Source organism: Euprymna scolopes, chromosome 23, assembly GCF_053919585.1.
Source record: "Euprymna scolopes isolate OS-2025 chromosome 23, ASM5391958v1, whole genome shotgun sequence".
Classification (NCBI taxonomy): domain Eukaryota; kingdom Metazoa; phylum Mollusca; class Cephalopoda; order Sepiida; family Sepiolidae; genus Euprymna; species Euprymna scolopes.
In genome coordinates, this window is record NC_136504.1 from 59,640,052 (window position 1) to 59,662,994 (window position 22,943).

General features: G+C 35.7%; 1 protein-coding gene and 1 non-coding gene across 2 annotated transcripts; both read right to left on the reverse strand.

Annotated features, from left to right (window-relative positions):
• Positions 1 to 2,725: 2,725 nt before the first annotated feature.
• LOC145245935 (peptidoglycan recognition protein 1-like) lies at positions 2,726 to 16,159 on the reverse strand. The gene is made up of 3 exons (XM_080107691.1): positions 15,907 to 16,159; positions 6,192 to 6,410; positions 2,726 to 3,706 (listed from the first exon to the last, which is right to left on the reverse strand). Exons 1-3 carry the CDS (start codon positions 15,959 to 15,961, stop codon positions 3,357 to 3,359), a joined length of 624 nt encoding a protein of 207 aa, XP_079963817.1. The 5' UTR covers positions 15,962 to 16,159; the 3' UTR covers positions 2,726 to 3,356.
• Positions 16,160 to 16,682: 523 nt separating this feature from the next.
• LOC145246350 (U6 spliceosomal RNA) lies at positions 16,683 to 16,789 on the reverse strand. Its single transcript, XR_013863123.1, has one exon. It is a non-coding gene; the product is annotated as a U6 spliceosomal RNA (small nuclear RNA).
• Positions 16,790 to 22,943: the final 6,154 nt, after the last annotated feature.

Genomic DNA, 22,943 nt, shown 5'->3' on the forward strand with positions numbered 1-22,943 from the left:
TTATAATTCTTTATCTTTCGGAAATGAAAATACTGTCACTTTTTGGTCCTTTAAGATAATTTCCTCAGCAAGTTGGAACGATGCACCGTGAAGGCATTTTAATAAAAAAAAGAAATATTACACTGACTTCAAGACGTTACGAATGCCTACCGGTGACTACCGGTGTCACCGGTATGGACTATCCGTGATGACGTCAGCAGATTAAATTATTTTTGCTCACCGGCCATCTTGTCTTTTAAGACGGTCTTGCTCGAACCCGTACCGTGAAGGAGGAAAAGACGTGAAGAAAAAAAAAGTGACGTCTTTGCCGTTGGTTTAAATTAAAGCTAGTCAATCGAAAAGAGGGGGAGGACTTTCGAAAATATCGACGAAAAAAGCGACCCCTCCTTGTAGAAAAGTGGCCAGTTGAGGGCGAAGGAATTAATGTTTTTAGCCAAATTTTTAATTTGCCGTCCGAATGGTCAAGCTTCAAAACAATACCAATTTCGTGAAAATCCGTCGGCTCTGTCGACAGTTTAGGCAGACATACAAATATAATTTAGACTCCTTTCGTAGCACTGTTCTACCATCCAAACAAAGAACCCATCTCAAACTGATCCTTGAATCTCCGTACATTTACAACACCCCCACAAGAGTAGTATTTTTATTTAATGAAAATATTTTGTCAACCATGACCACACCATATAGCTCTTCTAAAGTCAAGTTTAAATTTACAAATGGCCATAAAGTACCAAACGTATTTTTTATTTATGAAACAACTTTATATTAGGAAAGTAGTGGAACTAAAACTGATGATCACTTAATAAAACAAATTGATTTGGAAAGAACCAAATTGTCTTCCTTGAATTTGTCACACCAGTTAATGTCGTTGCATAAAAGAACATTTTTGTTTTTGTCAAAATCTTCGCTAATCAAAGTAATTATACTTAACACTAAGTCCAGGAGAGACACCACTAGTAATAAAACAGTCCGAGTTTTTTTTTTTTTTATCAAATAAACCTCCACATAGCACGCTACAATTTGAACCCATCCATATATGTTTACAAATAGTATTTAAGTGAGGCTACTGTTGAATATTTTAAAAATTATAGAAGGAAAAAAAAATACATGAATTTCTTGTATTACTGCTCAAGAAACAAAATGTCACTAGAACTACCGCCGGAAACAACGATTCAGAGAAGGTATAGACTTGAAACGCTCTCGTACAAACACTAATGGCGCTAAATTCTCATACCACTGACATCCAGCAGTTCTCTCGAAACTTTCTTTTTTCAACAAAGGGGTCAAAAGGCAAAAGCCGCCCAAATCAACCAAAGACGCAAGTTTTAACCTGCATATCTTTGCAGGTGAGAGGTATTTTGTTCATAGATTACTTTAAGAACCATCAATGGCGACCGTTATATTGCACTAGCAGGCCGTCCGGCATTGCCCGGTCATAAAATGCGCATGAATATATTCATTCAGATTTCTTATACAGCCATATAATTCAGCATAATAGTGAAATGAAACCAATCTAATAAGAAACCATAAAAGTAATTACAATTTTTACAAAGGAATATGCAAATTAGTTAACTTTTATGGATTCGCTCTCATATCTATGACAGTATATCAAGTGAGTTTTTATTACTAAAAATAGAAAAGTATCTGGTCTTCCGGCTGTGATCACAATGTGTCTATTCTGATGCTGCACTTGGGTTAATTTGACTTTCATCAATGGAGGTGGGACCCTCTATACAGAGGCAATTTTTATTTTTACTTTCAGAGTGCCCCTTTTTGGGCAGTTGGCTTCCTGTAGCAAGATCCTGGGCGACGCTAGTAACCTTGTTCGGATGAGGAATGGTTAGGGGGGGCGTTCATGCTGACACTTGGTCAAGAAAAACAGATGTCCATAAAATTCTGTCCAGTAGGAAGGTTTAAATCTTCAGAGTTAATGCGCGCCTTCGAAAATGGAATTCTAATGCTAGACTAACAATTCTTACGGTTCTTGTTTTGTCTAGTTATATCTGATTTAATAATGGGTAGATAAGAGACAGTGGAGAGGGGTATCGCAGTTGTTCCAATCTATGTAGCATTTTACAGTCTTTATTTGAAAGCAGTGTTTTAATAAAGTTACAGAAATCAGCCATTATTTGAGAAAAAGGTTTTTTACAATAGTGTTGAAGACTCGCACGTTTTCAGTGGCAATATGCTTTGAGGGTAAACGAACTATATGTCAGCTAAGTCTTAAGATGGGGTTATTGCTATGGTATCTGAGGATCTTGCTTTAACAAAGAAAATCGACTTTGTAATTTAGTATGAGATTATGTCCTTTATGATAACTTCGGGGAAATAAATTAGATTGTTAAATTCAGATAAACTTCTGAAATCCGCAAGGTCAATCATAATTTTTAAAATCAGCACGCACTACACATGTTGGTAAATAGTAATTTTAAAGTTCACTAATATTCATTAGGTGGTTTAGATTTGCGAATCAAAGTTGAAAAGTATACGCAAAACCCGGATCATTGATTGCATTCAATGTCATCTCGACCCGGTCGTGTACTGAAAACGGATGGACGTCACATGGCAGGAAGGTGATAATACTTGTTCGGGAGGTTGCGAAGTGGAAATTTGAAGCTCTTTAAGGTTCCCATTTGGGAAGATTTGGTGGTGGGGGGGGGAGACAATTTTAAAGAAACAATGAAAAATATGTAATACTCAAAAGCGAAAGGATAAACAAAATCAATTTAAAAATTCACGAAAGATTTGTTTAAAAATATAAGTTTACATAGATAGGAAAACAGAATGTCAATATTTTTAAAGTTCTTGTAGCCGAGATATCGAAGAAATTAGATCGATAATTTAGAGGCTGTGAATTATCTACAAGTCAGAAAAAGAAAAGAAAAACCTCACTCATTTATACAAATTATATTTCACTAGAAGTTAGAATTCATTTGTTTTCATTGGAGAAAATAAAGTGAGAATAGTTTGGAATATTTAAAATTAATTTCATTAATTTGTTTTTGATGAGTAAAAAAATGTTAATGAATTGTGTGTATGCGTGCGCGTTAGTGTCAGCGTGCCTATGCACGAGTCGATATCGTAACCCCAAGTCCGACAGAGGAGCGAAAGCAAAATGTTAGCTATGCACTAAATTAGACTCACCTGTTCTCTGAAGAAAAATCTTTATGAATTAAGAGTGGATCACAATGAGTTTGATAAATTCAGAGAATAAAAGCTTTTAGAATTTCAAGTTTAAGAGTTTAATACACATATTTGCATTGAAAGAATGCTCAGTAAAATTATGCAATTAAAAATAAAAGTTCTTAGTAAACACGGTTGCACCATTTTGTCTAATGTTTTGAGCTGTTACAGTTTTAACCAATAATGGCACTTTTATTATGGTTCCTTAAACCATAATGTGACCATTTTGTAATCAAGTCATAGAACTTATCTCCTGGACAAGCGGTTTTCCTCACGTCCCTGTGTCCGTATAACGAATAGTTTTTCGTAATCTTGTTCTGTTTAATACCACATACGATGAGGTTATTAACAGCATTTAAGGCCTTTTCGTTTGGCAACCGGTCTGAAAAATCGCCCATAACAGATATTGCGACGGAATCTGTATTGTATCCTTTCGTATGACCTCCTTCACGATCCCAACCACGACCTTTGTACACATAACCATCTTCACCAACCAAGTAGTTGTAACCGAGATCCGACCATCCTATAAGAGAAAAGGTAAGAAAGGTTGAGATTTTATAATTGATATCAGTTTATATTTGATCAATATTAGAAAACAGAATATCCCATCAAACCGGAAGTTCACTGGTTCGAGTATCATCGAAAATACAATCACCATTGAACAACAACAACTTCAGCTGTTGTGGAATTTAGAAACAGTTATCGAAGCACACAAAAATCACATGAGTAATAAAGAGGAAAATAAAGTTTTAAATACGAAAAGATGGCTACAACAATTAGGAGTTTTATTTTCAGCGGCCTCATCTAAGAAAATTAGAATTCATATTTTGAATGCTATTAATTTAAAAATCTATTAATTTAAAATCAGAAGCAATTCATATATCAGAACGGTTCTACAATGGCACAAAATATAAATATTCAAATATTCGGTTCTTCTGTTGGACACACGAGTGGGGTGTGGTAGTTGAAAATAGAATAGTAAAGTTTTGTGAAGTAATTGTCTGCGATTATTAATTAGCGTACACTACCAATATTAAAACAAATATTTGAAGAAATTCTTTTATATGCCGGCTACCACCACCATTTAAAAAGGTGGTAAACAGATTTTCAGCTTTTGTGCACAGTAAAGAGTGTCAATCCAGCATAAAAAGAAGTATGAAGTGGACATTTTCGGTAGCCTCGTAACTCACTACATTTATTTTATCCTTTAGTCCTCATTCCATGGGCGAGGTTTCTGAAAAAGAAACAATCGGTTTTCTGGATTGGAATATATCTAACTTCTTGCTGAAGAGTTTTTTCTAAATTTTATTTGAAAAAAAAAAAAAAAAATCTAGCTCCTTACATCAAGTGGATGTAAGCCTTGTCTGGAGAGATTTCCATAAAAAAAAATAAAAAAAATAAGTATCATCTTCCTATAACTAGTACAATTTCTAGAAATCGCACCAGACAAGAAATAAATCCACAATAAGTAATTTTCAAAGCAAGCAAGCGGTTTTTCTGCATGACAAATGGCGCCAATCTAGTATAAAAATAGACGTTGAGTTTACTTTTGGTTCATAACTTGCTTCCCTTATTTTATCTGTTGATAATCACATTTTATAAGCGATGTTTGACTTTCTGGATTGGAATCCAGATATATCTTGAATATCAATCTTACCTCAACTCCAGAAGTGGCATGAAGGAACTTAATGCAAGTTGAGAAAACTTGCCAACGAACGATAAGTGCTAGATGGAATAGATTCCGACCTAGAAACAATTCTTTTCCCTTTGTCAGAAAGATCGCTCATGGAATATGAAGACTAAACAAGGAAAACGAGAGTTACAAGACTACAAAAAGAAAACCAGAGGTCCATATTCTACTCTAAAATCATATTGTATACCAAAAGTATCAAAATTGTCTCGAAAAACTTATAAACCTTTCATTCAAATCCTTAATCCTTTCTTTTCTAAAAACAAAACATGACCACAATTTGTCTGGAAAGATATTCAGAAAAAGTGGACAACGTTTCATTCTAACATTTTAAACCAACTTTATTGGATAGTCTTTGTTCACATGTGAGAGAAGCGCGTTATTAAAGAAATTCGCTCATAAATATGTACGAAGACAAAAGATTAGGAAAACTACACGTTAAATATCCCGTTAGTTTTACATATTAAGGACCTTACATCAGTAGAAATGAAGTTATCTAGTTATTAAGGACCCTGCATCAGTAGAGATTAAGTTATCTAGTTATAGTGTGAACTGTGACAAGGGTTACAATAGTAATGTCAGAATTATCTGATCTGCAAATAGAACCGTACCCAGAGACGGGTGACGTAACAAGCAGAGGGCAACAGGTCAAAGCGCGGTAGAAATAGTCGAACGATATACGTATATGACGAAGGTTACGTTTTGAATGAGAGAAAACTAAGGTTCTGTCAAGTATTCAGTTGGAAGTCATAAACAGGACACGCAAATGTATAAAACTGATAACATCAGCGAATGTTACTTCGATGTCTGCCCGTCTGCGTCACTTATTTAAATTAGAAGAATGAGTTAAATAATTTAGTTTACTCTACACAAGTGAATAAGTCAAAAAGGTAGGCATTATTTAGCCCACGTAGAGATATCGAAATCTTGAGCTTGTCGAGCAAGACAGCTCAGATGATGGTGTACTTCCCAAGAGTACAGTTTGGACTTGAAACTGGAAGGTGCCAGCTCATCGTGTGATCTCCTAGCCAGAAAGGAAGAGTCTAGCAGGCAGTATGTTTTATCATATTAGTATATCTTGTTAGGTACTATATTCGCCTGGAATATGATCTAATTGGTAAAGCCATAAAGTTAAATGCTTGCACTAATCAGCGATGAGCTTAGAAATTAAGCAATTTCAAAATTGTAAATGGCAGTTCGGTTACTACTACACATGCGCACAAATCATACAGAGTTCGTCGGTGCCGAAATTAGATCTACGGATCTTTTTAAGGGTACATTACAGTATTTTTCCAGTAATATTTAGAGTTGTACCTACCTCTGTTATCCATGTGCAAGTTCTGAATCTTCCTCATTGCCTCGGAGCATGCATATAGGTTTGTACAATAATCCATGGCTGTGTGGTGTATGAAAATCATTTTGACAGGCATCGGTATGGTAACGACTTTTTTTGGAGGACGTGCACCCCACCCCTCCCGGCTGACCAGGGTAACACCTTTACAAGTGACATTTTCGAATCTGGCAGCAGATGACATTTCTGAAGTATAGAAAACATACGTGAATGAACTAGAATAGTTCATTTAACAAGAGTAACGTAGCATATGTTGGTACAAAATCTTCGAATTAAACATTTTCAGCCAATGAGATATATTCAAAAGAAATGAAGAGACAGTTAAAATTGGGCAACAACTCACTGGGAGCCGATGCCGATATTATAATTAACCAATAAGCAACTCCGTTCTTGAATTGTTAAAAAAATACGATGCATAACAGTTTGAACGCCAGGTACTTGTACAGTTTCAGGCATTAAAAAGGAAAATATCGAAAAAGTTTAAATTGTACGTATTCGTTATGGAATGAAGTTCTCCGGAAAAAAAAATCCATTAATTCCATCAAGTAGCTTTTTTTTTTTTTTTTTTTACAGCGAAAAAACTAATTATGATACCGAGCAAAAGGTTCGATTTCTAGGAAGCAAAGCTAGTATTAAAGATGGAAAGGGAGTGTCGGCGCTGAAAATAGTGTTATATCTTCGTGGCGTGTTCAAAACATTCAAAGATGTCTACCTTCAACGCACTGTCATAAACCGTTTTTCCGCTAAAAAAAAAAAAAATAAATAAAATAAAATATAAAAAAATAAAATTAAAAAAAATACTCGATCAAATTAAGTGAAGTTTTTTTTTCGATCTTCAGTCCAAAACGGATACGTACAATGTAACGTTTTTCGATATTTTCATTTTTTTAATGTCTTGATTAAACTGTACAATGCCGAACGACATATACTCAAATAATCACATATCTGTAGTCGCAATAAGAGTTTTACGTGCTGAAAATATTTTAACAGAAATATTTCTAGATTAAATTTTTCACCCCGTTAAAAGCTGAAAAGTTATAATGTAAAACGAGTGGTTTATGCCAAGCTTCTAGAGTAAATGTGGTAAATAATACCTAACTGCCGGTTTTACAAGTATTTTAATGGTAGGTGCTTCAATGAACTAAAAGCCCTTGTACCCCCTTGATGTAAATATCCTCCACAAACCCGATAAGCAGCAACATCTGAGTTTTACACAGATCTCCAGAAAGCTTACTCTAGTAGGACTGCTAGATTTTGGAATGCCCTTCCGGTTTCCTGCTTCCCTGACATGCAAAATTTCAAGTGTAATGTAAACGAACATCTTGCTGCTTAACTACTTACATAATATCCCTACAGATTATGTCTCAGTAGCCCTCTACATCAAAGTAATGCTACCTTGAGTGTTCGACAATTAATAATAAAAAGAAAAAAACTTTTAGGGGTATCAGAATCGATATCTGGAAAATGTATTTTTTGATGCTTAAATGATTCTTTGTTTTATAAAAGAATTTTCCACAGCTCGCATTAATGATGAAATAGTTTTACTGATATCAACTAAAATCTATAAATTATACCCATACTTTCTTTTAGATTTCCGAAAATATATGCACATATTTCATGGATTTTACTGTAATCAGATTACCCTTCCCCCCGGAAAACTTCCTATTTAGAATTTTTAAAAGAATCGAAATCGGTAGAATATTGGAAGCGTCCCATCACTAGTAAGTAGGGTCTTGTTCTGAAAGACGTTTCAGCCCCATGTTTTCTCTTAGAACATGTTTGAACAGAACGTCTGTAGTGGCTGCGATATTTTACCCAGATTCCCAGTCTGCTGAGTTGGTGCCACTTGTCCTCGTGTTTTGCTTGCACACATCCCTTTAACATACTGTAGGTCTTACTGCTGCTATAGAGCAGATTGCAAGCTCGCAATTTAGAATATCTTTTAGGATTCCCCGATCGTTTATTCACTGGCATTGTCAAGCAATCGGAGCCGTTATTTTCTCATATTCAGGTCTAATATCCAGGTTACACTGTATAAAAGGAGTTTAAACTAGGCCCTTGACTGCAGAGATCGCATCAGTTTACATGTTTTAAGATAACGCTAACATGCGAATATTAAGTATTCGGACTACAAAATTAACTTTTGAACATTAGTTTTAGGGTTTTAAACCCTAAAACTAATGTTCAAAAGTTCATCATATCTACTCTTAAGTACGCAGGTTCCTAAAGTGTCGTTTAGATTTTGCTCAGCATTTAAATTGTCGAAATGCCTTCTATATCTTTCTGACCCCATCACAGAGGGGGAAGTTCACCTACTTTGGAAATTCCTGGTAGGACATAGAAAAATGCTGCATTTTCTTTGACAACCTTTCGGAATAGGCACGCATAGGATGTGCTTGGTTTATTCAGAATTCAAAGATGAAACGGTACTTGAAAGGAATTAGCATTTAGATTAATTCAGTCCCGGAAATTACCGAAGCAGTTTAACATTTGAAAGCCACCCTTTTAAAGGGTCACCCGTGGTGACTACGTTTTTAAAAACCCCTAATCTTCAGCATGTTTAGTGTCGCCTGTCAGTTTAAATTTTGTTTTCAAATAGTAAACGGCTTTGCTAATGTCCCGACTTTTCGCTATTACTCGAAACCAACTAAAGACATGAAATCATCTGGGTACCCGGTCATTACAAATTCAAAGCATCATGGAAATAAAGATGTTATTTTATTTGGAACTTAGGGTTCGATGTTAACGAATCCAGTTAGAGTTATAGGTCGGAATAAAGGAACATTTTTACAAGTTGGTGTTTATCGTAAGCTGGTGGTGACTTGTTTTAAATGTTGAATAGGCCAAAGTCACCACCCATGCCATGCAGAATATCTGCCAACAATTACTAAGTATGTAATAGTTGACAAAATGTCCTTTGTTGTACGTGTTCCTGTCCACTTTATAATTCAACACTAGCAGAAATTTGGTGTACCTTATCTAAAGATTACAAGCATATTGTGCCTATTTTGAATCAAAGTCACCCCACAAAATTTACTAAAACTTAGTTAATTTAACTACCGAAATCGGAGCGAGAGATTTTGTTTTGGGGAGGGTGTAATAAATTCATTAGTGTTTATTGCACAATGGCGCGTCTTTACAAGACAAAGTCGATTTGGATAAAAATCAACAAAAACTAAAATGTCAAACAAATATTCAACCCAGTTTTGTTTCATTCATACTCAAACGACAGCAACTCGACTAGTTACATCTATTCGAAAACTGAACGCTTATCCCCGACTGTGAAAGGTATGAATATTATATTAACTGTTGAGCAAAGCAGAACAGTTAACAGTTGAAAACTTGTAAATGAAAAGAAATTAAACACAGAATTCAATTCTATGCCAATATGTATATTTTTAACGTGGAAACATTTTGATTTCATAATTTTTATTTTGTTGTATTTCGATAAAACAAAGTGAGCAAAATGATCATAAGTGCTTTTACGGGGGATTTATTTGGGAGAAGGTCTTACTGACCTAGTAGTGCGATAAAATATTTTCAGCATAAAATTAAGACATCACACTGGTCGCCATTTTGTTTCTTAAGTGTCAATACATGAAAAATTACGAGATAAATTGGTGTCCATAAGTTAAAGTAATACAGGTCGATAGAGGATTTATTTATATTGTACTTTTTAGCTCTATAATGAATGCGATTAGTCTCGTATTGTAACCGGTGTACGAGAGTTTTTGCAGATAACTTTTGGTAATAAATGAAATTGTTTATTTAAAATGAAATAACGGCAACATTTTCTGCAACACCAGCAAGGTAAGATCTTCAGTTTCTAGCTTTGAAAGAAATTAGCTGATGGCTAATAAAATGATTGCCTATTCAACTATTCTAACCATCTAATAGTGTTACTGATTGAAGCTTGCAAGTAACTCTTGGAGTATCATTTTCTTTTCCTCATGGCTCTATTCTAAGTCCATTTTTTCTCTATAAAAAGGACCTTCAAGAGAATATTAAGATTAACATTCATACTCATGACACCACACTATTCTTCTCGCCCATCTTCCTCGAATCAGTTGAAATACGAAGTTAGTTCGCTACCCTGCAACCCCTCTCCCACAGAAGAGACGTTGCGAGCCTATCCTTGTTTTATCGTTATTTTCATGGCAGGTGCTCGTCTGAACTCCAATCCCTGGTCCCCCCTCGCCACACTTTCACGAAAAACACCCGTCTAGCTGAATCCACTGTGAAAAATTTCCCCCACTCTATATCTGTGCCTAAATCAAAACGCGGATTTCATGAGCAAAGCTTCTTTCTTAGAACTGCACGCCTGTGGAACTCTGTTCCGTCTGCCTGCTTCCCTCCGGACTACAACTTGGATGTCTTCAAGTCTAATGTTAACAAATTCCTAATGAACCGCCCCCTAATTAAACACTTCATAAAATCTCCTCACTAACGTGATGTACTTGCAATAACCCTTATCCCTGAGTGGCTTCCGGGCCTTGATAAGTGGTGATCACTAAAAAAAAAAAAAAAAAAAGTTATAAATTTACTTATTCCATTTTTTCTTCCTAAAATTCTGCTATTGAATATCGATCGCAGGTATGTCCCTTTTCTTCCTAAAATTCTTATGGATGGCTGTTCCCGATGAGAAATCGACTCTCAAACTCCTTGGTCTTTCTTCCTCGAATCTTATTAAAATTAAGTCCATTTTTTTTCTTGTAAAATAGGTTCTATCGCTCATTATCTCATACCCGAATCTATTCTCTACTATCAGACCATGTATGGAGTACTGTTGTCATATTTGGGCTGGTGAATCCGTGTTTCATTTCCATTTGAGGGTTCTTGATAAATTACAGAAACATATCTAATTTAATTGTCCCCCTTCACTGCAACTTCTCTCAGAGAAGTGATTTTGCTAGAATGTCTTTACTAGCATGGCATAGGGGTTTCCAGAATTGTCTAGTCTATTCCCCGCTTCATTTGCCCCATCGGGTTTGATTTGTTGGTTTAGAAGTCTCCATTAATTCGCCATTTTAATACCTCATAGCAATATAGCTTCCTATTCCAGTGGCTTTTTCCAAAAGACAGCAAAGTTGTGAAACTCTTACTGTTCACAGCCTTAGTCTCTTGAAGGTTAAGATCAATATGTTACATAAGGGCTGTCCTCTTGTCATGTAAGTAAAAAAAAATAGGGAATTAGTTAAATGTAAATATGAAATAGGATAGTCAAGGATTCGAACTTGCGAAGCTAGACTTGGAATTGAGAATTCTAATCATAAGTTAAAATAAACACAATGTTATTGAAAATAAGGAATGTGGAATTGCCATTGTTTAGCTCACAAAAGTTAGATATCTGTTTATTGAAAAAAGGAATCTAATGATGAAATTTGATTCTGTTATAAAAATGAAAATTAAAATAAGGAATTTAAAAACGGACAATGGAAAATGTTATTTGTAAAGTGGGTTACGAAAATTAGGTTAGAGAGTCGGCTTTGTAAGATACACGTGAATAACAATGCATGCTTAAACACGGAGGCATGTCATGCCATGTGTTCTGAGAGACGCGTGCTGTGACGTCATGAGTTATGAATTTAGTGAGATAAGTCAGAATCAGTCAGTTAGAAAAGCCAGAGAAGGGAGTCAGATCAGAGAAGCAGAGATCAGACCGATTCTCTGTTAGAGTCAAGGCACCTTCTGGAAGCGAGAGGGTTTAGAAATAACCATGTAAAATCTTTGAATCCCTGAAATACAAAATCATGTCCGACCGGTCGAAGAAGAAATAAACGTATCATGTGGTTTTGTATCTGCGTCTTCGCATTCAACAGAAAAGGTATTATCCACTTATATTATAAGAATATTGTGTCATTCTACCAAAAACAAAGGTAAAGTGAAATTGTATCAATATGAACTTTGTTTATAAAAATGTACAACTGTCAACGTAAATGTCAAACGCACACACGCTCGGTCTATCTATCAAGATATTCAAAAATCTCCTAGTTGAATTACAGGCTTGGTGCTCTAGTAGCAACATGTACACTGTCTATTATATATACAGAACTGTCTATATATACCCTGTTTATGTCTCCAATATGCTATCTCCACAAACATGAACATCCTAAGACATATGAACACTCAACAACATGAACACTCCTAAGACTGTCTATCACTAAGACTTTTACAACATGAACAACAATATATAAGTCGTCATCTAAATAAGAATAACGAAACGTACACATTTGGTACAAAAATAACACCCACAACGTAACAAATAGGCATCGCGTATCGAAAGATACGATTTAGAAAATGGATACAAAAACTAGAATACAAATTTGAATTTTAATAAAATACTTATTGAATACGTTTGAAACCAAATTACAACGCGGAATTATTGAAATGAACTGTTTATTTTTAAGAAATATATTCCAGAGTATAACTCCTTCGTCAGTTTTATATTTTCTTTTTCCTCGCCATGATATTAAGTTGAAAGTAGTTGAAGAGTTCACGTGATCTGAACTACGGTGTTTTTGTAATGCCGGAAAGGTTGCGCTTAGCCGCACGATTTGAAAATCAAGGTATTTTTTTTAATCCGTGTTAAAAACGTTGACCTACTTTTAAAATAAAATATGTATTGAATATGTTTGAAGTCAAATTACGAAATATTAAAAATAAACTCGTTTATTTAATATTTTCGCATTGTAATTTGGCTTCAAACGTATTCAATACGTATTTTATTTTAAAACTCAAACTTCAGTCCACGCTTCTAACACGGATATAAAAAACTAACGATTTAGAATACAAATATTTTCAAGATAAAATATCTACAAAAATCGAATAGTGCAAAGTCTTATTCCCACCTCCTACATTAGTTTCAACGAGAGACAAAAATAGCGATGATTTGGCGGCCATAGATACAGGTTTCAATAAGAGAATTTAAGGTATTCATCCAGTTTATGACCCAATCTCCGACTATTTCACGCTAGTATTTTTCAGCAGATTACGTAAGAATTCGGATGGCGTCGAAGCGTTTAGCCAATAAGCTGCCAGAAGGCAAGTTTCAATAAAATTACGTAAAATTCATTGAACCAAGAAAAATTTAACCAAAAATTACTTTCAACGCGCTATTTCAATGTGAAGTCCTATTTAAGATCTTTCTAAATATCAAACCATTCTTAAATCGGGAAGAAGGTGGGATTTTAATTAAAAACATGCCAGTCTTCTGTTCAGCCTTTCGTTGCATACGTAAGCTGCCGAATGATACTAATGCAAATATTACAGGACTTAAAATACCGAGTTTAATTCTGCGTTCGCTGTAAGTTTTAATTATTTTTATTAAAGAATTAAACTGTTAACTATTCTAGAATTTCACCGAACTTGTTGACATTGGACGCTTCATATGCGATATATAAAAGTATTTACACTAAGATAGAAACATCGGTTTAGTCCCATTTTATATATTTAGTTTTTCAGTATCAATTTAAACAAATTGAAGTTTCGATGTAGAAATAAGAATTGGTTATAATGAAGTTTAGTTTTGAAATGTCATCAAAATCCTAGTACTTCTACAAAATTTGAACCGAACCGATGTTAAACCAGAACTCTAGTTCAAATCCTAGAGTTTGAACTACTGTTTTCAATCTTATTCAGTTAATTTAATAACCAAACAATAGTCTAATTATGGACTTTACTGATCATTAACTTGATTGAATGAAATTGTTATAATTATTACGTTAAGATAATCCCAATAGCAGCCATCTTAAGGTTAAAAAAGAACGGAGAATTTCAATCATTTTAAAGCATTAAATACACTTATACGACTCCCCACCATTACAAACTCTCCAATGCCGGGAATAAATTGTGCTTCTTAGCAAAGTAACCCCTTTAGAAATATGGTAATGCCTGGAAATGTGCACATCATAGAATGCAACTGAACCGTAACTTGAGGGTATATTTTTAAAATATAAGTCAATTCAGAGTGTAGAGGAAAACTTTCCAGTAGTAACGAACAAACTAGTTTTTTTTTGCAAAGAAAGCTTTCATCTTGGTATCACGGTATTTCGTGATGTTGGGCTAATTACACAATATGAACCTAACTGTCTTTTCTCAACCCTACCCTTTTTTTACTACAAAGAAGTAAAACTGAGTATGCGATGTTTTACAGCAGTAAAATTGAAAAGGAAATTTAAATTGGCTTTTAAAATTCGGTACATTTTTTACATTACGCCCACCTCATCGTTCACATTGGACATGCCAACTTTTATAGGCTTTCGGGTATGCTGACAAGGTTTGGGATGTCTATCCGTTGTAAACATACCCGGAAACCTATAAAAGTCGACATTTCCAATGTGAACGGTGAGTTGGACTTATTTAAGATATATATATCAAGTTGACTTTCGTTTAAAAGTTAAAATTTAGTTATATATATAAGTTATATTTTTTAATGTTTTTTCGATTACTTTTCGTTTAGGGGGGGCACAATAAAATTAAATGGACCGAAATTTAAATTTTCGTTCCATTTTTATAACAACTATAAAACAGCGCATACTGCGCAAGTTTTATATAAAATAAATGAAATATGCAATCCAAGAAAAAAGTTGCAAGAGTAGTAAGGGTATCCAAATACTGTTTAAGTCGGAACTTTAGATTTATCAATAATTGAAAAAAAATATATATTTCGATAAAAGGCGCAATTGGATTCGGCTTTCTCCGTTCTTAGTAAGGACGTAAGACGTTACGACAGCAAAACTACGGATACTTAATTCTAAAAAGCATCCAAAAGTACCTGTTAACCAGAGTTCGGTACTTAGTGCATCTACCTTACCGCGTTGAAATAACATTAGAAATATTAACTATTTTGTAGTTACTCTAACAATTTGATAAGAATTTTTAAAAACATCGTCAAAATTGAATTTAAAAAAAAAAAAAAAAAAATAGCGTAGGAACAGATGCACAATCACTGAGAGTTCATATTTTCCCAACCAGCCGTGCTTTTTGAACCCCCTCTCGGAGAGGCCAACCAAAATATTTTCCCTTAATTTAAAGGGCCAGTAGGGCAGCCAGAGAGGCAGGCATTTGACTAGGCAAATAATTTACCTGCTAATGGAAGAGTTATTTACTGCTTGTGAATCAATTTTCTGCCATTTCACAAGAACGCCTCACAGTTTACCTATCTACAGGAGAATTTTGTAGGGTTGGATTTATTGCTTCAAAATTTATTTTCAGTTCGTACGAATATGAAACTTGCTATCGTTTCGTGCGGTTCATTTTGCTCCGGACATCTGTAAGTATTTAATTACAACTAGAGTTTCGCAAAAAAGCCCCCCAAAACTATGAAACATGAAAATCTATAATTAGGGCAACCCCAAAATTGCATTCATTAATCAGATTGAGTAATTTTACAAATTATATATATAAAAAAATCCATAAATCAAATTCCATGTTAGCATTCAATGAGCATTAATTGCAATTTTTATGTTGTCTTAATTATAAAAACGAGCAAAACGTTTTATAAAATATTTGCTTCCAAAGTTTAAACCTTCCTGGTTGCGTGCTTATATTTTCCAAAAGGATACTGACGACGTATCCTGGGCTAATATGAACACAGCCGGTCAAAGAGTCATTCAGAATGCTAATAAACCAAAGTCGGGCAAACTAAAACAATAAAACTTATTACAAAGGACGGTAAACTAACCTGACTTCGTCATGAAGTATAAAACGTAGAAAATTATAACTCCGAACGCGTGCATCGTTTCTTCATAAGTTATTGTTCTGCTTAATAGACGACCGATTTGCTGGTATCGTATGGAGTTATTTCTATGTTCACTTTTCACCGTAACTGAGGTGGCGCTCTTCACAAATGATGGGAAGTCTGCCAGATGTTAACGTCGTCATAAAAAAAAAAAAATCCGTCTCACAAGACGTGCATATCAGCCAATCATTATCTTCATACGACACCGATTAACGATTTACGACTTATTTTTTACGATGGGAATTTTTGTTTCTATTTTTATGATTTGTCATTATTTAAATAATTCCAATCTAAATTAATGTATAATTTAGTTAGACCACATAAGCTTAACATTACGTATCAGAATTTTTGAGATGAGGATTTATTATTATTATTATTATTATTATTATTATTATTATTATTATTATTGGCCTACAAGGAACTTTTAAACAGGACATCAGAGACCTCTCTTTGAAAGCAACCTGTGGTGTTCCCTGGAAGCTGAGTGACAACAAGTCTCCCCAGATTTCCAGTACTCTCCACCTCTTTCGATAATATTTGCAAATGAATTTACGTTATCGCAACAGCCGTTTACCATTGATTTCACGCTGGCAGCGGCCATTGGTTTCCACTGGAATTTGAGTAGCAATAAACCTCCCCAAGGTCCCAGTTCTCTTCGCACTTGTCCAGCGGAGGTTTGATCAGCGTTCTCTCTCCGGCCTTTCCATCCTCCTTGACCTAAAAATATGGAGCTCTTCACGAATTTGCATGTCATCCATGCGCGGGGGCCATGCGAATATTCTTTGTATCGTTTCAATTTTAGTATATGTACTGCCGAAGCGAATACGATATTATTATATTGGCTCACAAGGAGCTTTCACACAGGGCATTAAGGATCTTTTCTTAAAAATAACCTGTGCTGTTCTCTGGAATCTGAGTGACAACAAGTCTCCCCAGTTTTCCAGTGCTATCCACCTCTTCTGATAACATTTGCAAATGAATTTGCATTATCACAACAGCCGCTCACCATCGATCACTCGCTAGCGGCAGTCATTGGTCTCCACTGGAATCTGAGTGGCAATAAGCTTCCCCAAGGTCCCAAGTTCTCTTCGCGCTTGTCCATCGGAGGTCTGGTCAGTGCTCTCTCCTCGGTCTTTCCATCATCCTTGACCCTTCTCAGCTATTTGGCATCATTCTTTTGTAGTGGGGGGGGCGGTGGTTGGGTAATGAGAGGAGGGAGGGGATAGGGGAGATAATAGGGGCGGGATAGAGAACTTATAGATATGTATCTTCTATGTTCTTGGTTCCATGTAACGCTTCATGATTTGTCTCTGCAGCAGTTCGTCTGGCCCGCGCGTGTAGCTCATACGTATTAGTCCCCGCATTCAAGGGTTTTCCATGATATTTCAGCTGTTTTCATTTTTGTTATTTTTTGTATCTTTCCAGTCATTTCTCTGATTCCAATTTCTCCTATTCTTTTTTCAAAGTTTTTCAGAATTGTTCATAGTGCGCCTACTATTATAGGTACTATATTGATGTTTTTTTTTTATCATTCACATCCCTTTCAGTTCTCTGACTAGCTTTGTGTATTTGTTCTGTTTCTCCTTTTCTTTGATATTTATCCTATGGTCAGCTGGAAAAGCAAAGTCTACGATTTGACAGGACTTTTCTTTCTTGTTAATTATTACGACATTCGGTAATCTTGTTTTGATTGGTTTATCCGTTTGTATGTCCATCTCCCATAGGAGTTTGTGACTCTCGTTTTCAGTTACTGTTGCTGGCTTATGTTTGTACGATTTGTCTGCGCATTTGAGATGCAGTTTTTTTTGCACAATTCCCAGTGTACTGCCCTCCCACTTTGTCATGCCTGTTCTTGTATTCCTTTTGGGATAGTTTGCTGCATTCACTTACCATATTGTTTATCGTTTCGTGTCTTTGTCCACAGAGTCTGCATTTGCCATTCTATTGGTTGATTTTTGCTTTAATCTGGTTGGTTCTTATCGAGTTATCTTGTGCTGTCGTTATTAGGGAGTCAGTTTCTCTGTTTACGTGTCCTTTTTGCATCCATGTCCAAGTGTTTTCGTTATTCTCATCTTTTGCCATCCTTATAAATCCTCCGTGTAGTTATTTTTCTTCCGATTTTTTCTTTTCTTATTCTTTGTCTCTGTTTTCTGTTTTTTTTTTTCAGTGTCTCTCGCTGCTATAATTATCCTTTCAGTGTTTTGCGTTATGCAATTTTCTAGTTCTTTTTTGGCTTATTCACACAATCTTCTATACATACCAGTTCCCTCCCGCCGTCTTTCCTTTTCACGTAGAGTCGGGTGTAGTGCGCTGTGCATGGTCACGAGTTTCCTGGTCTTCTAATCGAGCTATATCAGTTCTTCTATGGTCCACCCTATGAACGGCCCAGAGTATCTGACTAATGCCCATACTACCCGTGTATCTATACCTTTTATTAGGTTTCTGCTATATAATTTAGTTTCCAGAAGTTTTCTTGTTCTCAGGTATTCCTTTCCAATTCTCTCTTTCATTTCTATTGCTTTGATGTTGTCTGCTTCCAGGACTCCCAGGTATTTATAGGCGTCTTGTTCCCCTAGTGCCCACATCTCCGTTTTATTGGGTAGTTTCATGCCTTCTGTCGTCTCCAGTTTTCCTTTTCTTATAACTAGAAGTGCACATTTTTTTTATACCAAATTTCATTTGGATATCCTGGCTGAAGATCCTGGTAGTGTTTATTAGTGTATCTAGTTCATTATTATTATTATTATTATTATTATTATTATTATTATTATTATTATTATTATTCAGACAAGTGGTGTAGTGGATACACTAGGTAAAATTTAGTGAGGGTTGAAGGTTCAATCTTCAGTGCGGGCGACACTAAAAAGTACAATTGCAAATTACTTAGGACTTCTACCCAATCATTACTGGCACAAATTGAGTATGCTACTCTGTGGATTAAATAAAAGGTCCAATTCCAAAATTAAATGCAGATTCCTGAGTTAGACAGACAGATTCAAGAGTTCGACAAGATACACCCGAAGAAGGTCGGAGGTTACATCGACTGAAACGTTGTAAACATAACACATAAGATGAGAACTGCAGTCCGAATAAAAATAGTAATGCGGACATAAGCTTAAATTTTCAATTTTAGATATTTTTTTAGAATTCAAAATTGAATTTTGATCTAAAGTGGAATAAGAATTCTAAATAAAATCGTAATATCATAAAATCTTGATTTTAAGCTTAATATGACGCCAATTGAAGATCTACAACTCCTTTGTTTCTTTTTTATGACTTCTCCTCTTAATTTAAGCCCCCTTAATCTGAAATAAGGGTAGAATTAACATAATTCATTTTTAAAAGGGAAATTTATAAAAATCAGGACCCTAGAAGAACGCGAGAAAAAAATCTCTTTAGGCACTAGACTGTTATATATATATATATATATATATATATATATATATATATATATATATATATATATATATCTATATGTGTGTGTGTGTGTGTGTGTGTGGCTATATGTGTGTGTGTGTGTGTGTGGCTATATGTGTGTGCGTGTGTATATATATATGGCTATATATGTGTGCGTGTGTATATATATATGGCTATATATGTGTGCGTGTGTATATACACGACATTTGAAATCAATTCAGAATTATTATAATAAAAAATAATGCCATTCTTCTCACATTGTAGCCTGCGCCTCCCCATCATAGAAGTCCTACTCATTCGCATAAATAAACCGACCATCAACCAGGCTCAATTTGAGGGAAAGGGCACGCTTTAATGCTTTTAAACGATTTTAATAAACTTTTTCAATAAATTCATTAAACGGATTTTTGTTTAATTCATCACGCGCCTAAAAACGATTATGGGAGTTGAAAACGTTTGTGGTAATGGCATGTTTTTTTACGCTCGAACAGAACGTTCGAACATTGGCACGCCAAATGAAAAAGATGGATCGCAAGAGAAACAAACAGGAATTGTCGCTGCTGTTTGGCGGAACATGCATGCATGCATATCTATAATATAACGCTGAACATCTGTGTGTGTGTCGCCAAGATCAAAGAGTAGTATCTGTTCCGGCAGATACTGCAAGCTATGACTAGCTATGACTAGCTATGACTAGCAAAGACCAGATGTGGGGGCAACCCCACATGCCTGACCTTTAACCAGCTCCCATTTCCCACCTCTCGGGAGCTGGTCCCCTTTTTCCCTTCCCCCTCCCTTCACTCCTCACATTAAAAATCGGCCTTGTGCCTAATTTGCTTGGTGGGGGAGCAAATAAATACCATCTGTTCCGGCAGATGCTGCAAGCTATGACTAGCTATGACTGGCTATAACTAGCAAAGCTCAGATGTGGGGGCAACCCCACATGCCTGACCTTTAACCAGCTCCCATTTCCCACCTCTCGGGAGCTGGTCCCCTTTTTCCCTTCCCCCTCCCTTCACTCCTCACATTAAAAATCGGCCTTGTGCCTAATTTGCTCGGTGGGGGAGCAAATAAATACCATCTGTTCCGGCAGATACTGCGAGCAAAGACCATATGTGTGGGCAACCTCACATATAAGACCTTGGTCAATGTAGGGGCAACCCTTCATACCAATTGTCACTATCCAACTCCCCTACTCCCCGGGGAGTTGGTCCCCATTTCCCCTTCACTCCTCACATTAAAAATCGGCCTTGTGCCTAATTTGCTCAGTGGGGGAGCAAATAAATAAATACCATCTGTTCCGGCAGATACTGCAAGCTATGACTAGCAAAGACCAGATGTGGGGGCAACCAGCTCCCATTTCCCACCTCTCGGGAGCTGGTCCCCTTTTTCCCTTCCCCCTCCCTTCACTCCTCACATTAAAAATTGGCCTTGTGCCTAATTTGCTCGGTGGGGAAGCAAATAAATACCATCTGTTCCGGCAGATACTGCAAGCTATGACTAGCTAGGACTAGCTATGACTAGCAAGACCAGATGTGGGGGCAACCCCACATGCCTGACCTTAAACCAGCTCCCATTTCCCACCGCTCGGGAGCTGGTCCCCTTTTTCCCTTCCCCCTCCCTTCACTCCTCACATTAAAAATCGGCCTTGTGCCTAATTTGCTCGGTGGGGGAGCAAATAAATACCATCTGTTCCGGCAGATGCTGCAAGCTATGACTAGCTATGACTAGCAAAGACCAGATGTGGGGGCAACCCCACATGCTTGACCTTTAACCAGCTCCCATTTCCCTCCTCTCGGGAGCTGGTCCCCTTTTCCCCTTCCCCCTCCCTTCACTCCTCACATTAAAAATTGGCCTTGTGCCTAATTTGCTCGGTGGGGGAGCAAATAAATACCATCTGTTCCGACGGAAACTGCAAGCAAAGACCCTATGTGGGGGCGACCCCACAGATAAGACCTTGGTCAATGTAGGGGCAACCCTTCATACCAATTGTCACTATCCAGCTCCCCTACTCCCGGGGGAGTTGGTCCCCATTTCCCCTTCACTCCTCACATTAAAAATCGGCCTTGTGCCTAATTTGCTCGGTGGGGGAGCAAATAAATACCGTGTCCGGTCACGAACGTGACGTGGCCTTCGGGCCAAGATCAAAGTGTAGTATCTGATCCGGCAGATACTGCAAGCAAAGACCATATGTGGGAGCGACCCCACATATAAGACCTTGGTCAATGTAGGGCAACCCTTCATACCAATTGTCACTAACCAGCTCCCCTACTCCCCGGGGAGTTGGTCCCCATTTCCCTTTCACTCCACACATTAAAAATCGGTCTTGTGCCTTATTTGCTCAGTGGGGGAACAAATAAATACCTGGTCACGAATAGGCTCCTATATGGCTGACTATTATAGAAAACTGATCACATATAATGATAGAAGATGTATCGAGACACAGTAATGGGTATGTTTGATCTGGCATAATGATGATTACTTAAAATTGTAGGGTCTGCGTTCGCGCCTGGTCCACAAAGTATGTAAATAAAAAAATTAAAAAATTAAAAAAAAAAAACGTTTACAAGTGTTTTTGATATAGATGTACATAATAATACTTTGATAAGTATGTTTTAACTTAAATAGGGATGGTATAATAAAATTGTGGGCTCTGCGTTCGCGCCTGGTCTCCATAGAATGGAAATAGGCACAAACTTTAATAAAGACTTTTCATATCTATCTGCGTAAGTATACTTTCATAATTATGTTTCAGTTTGAAGAAATATGGTATAATAAAATCATGGGGTGTTCGTTCGCGCCTGACCTCCATAGAATGGAAATATATCACAAAGTTTAACAAGAATTTTAATATAGATCCATAGAATACTGTGATAAGTGCTACAGTGTGAACAGGTATGGAATAATAAATTATGGGGTTTATCTATTTTATTTTTTATTTTTATCATATTTTGCCTTGGATTTGATACTCCCAAATTCGAAGCTATCTCTTTACAACCCTTCCTTTTCATAACCTATCATACTTTCATGAATCAGAGTCCATTTTCTGTGCGCTATTGAACCCATCTACAAGGTTACTTTTGCTAGTATATATAACGTAAATTTCTTCAATTCAACATCATGAAGAAGAATAAGAGGAAAAAATATATACATATATTTATAGATTGAAAAACGAGTGTATAACTCCGAAATATATATCTCTCTTTAAAAGTAAATATTCGTTTATTTTATAAAGGTTAAAAAAAAATTCGCGTTCTTATTTGGCTTTAAAGTGTTAAATGTAACACGTCTCTTATTTGATTTTTAAATTTAACTCAACGCCTTTAGTGGATAAATCTACCCAGACTATATATATATATATATATATATATATATATATATATATATATATATATATATATATGTAATATATATATATATATATATATGTAATATATATATATATATATATATATATATATATATATGTAATATATATATATATATATATATATGTAATATATATATATATATATATATATATATATGTAATATATATATATATATATATATATATATATGTA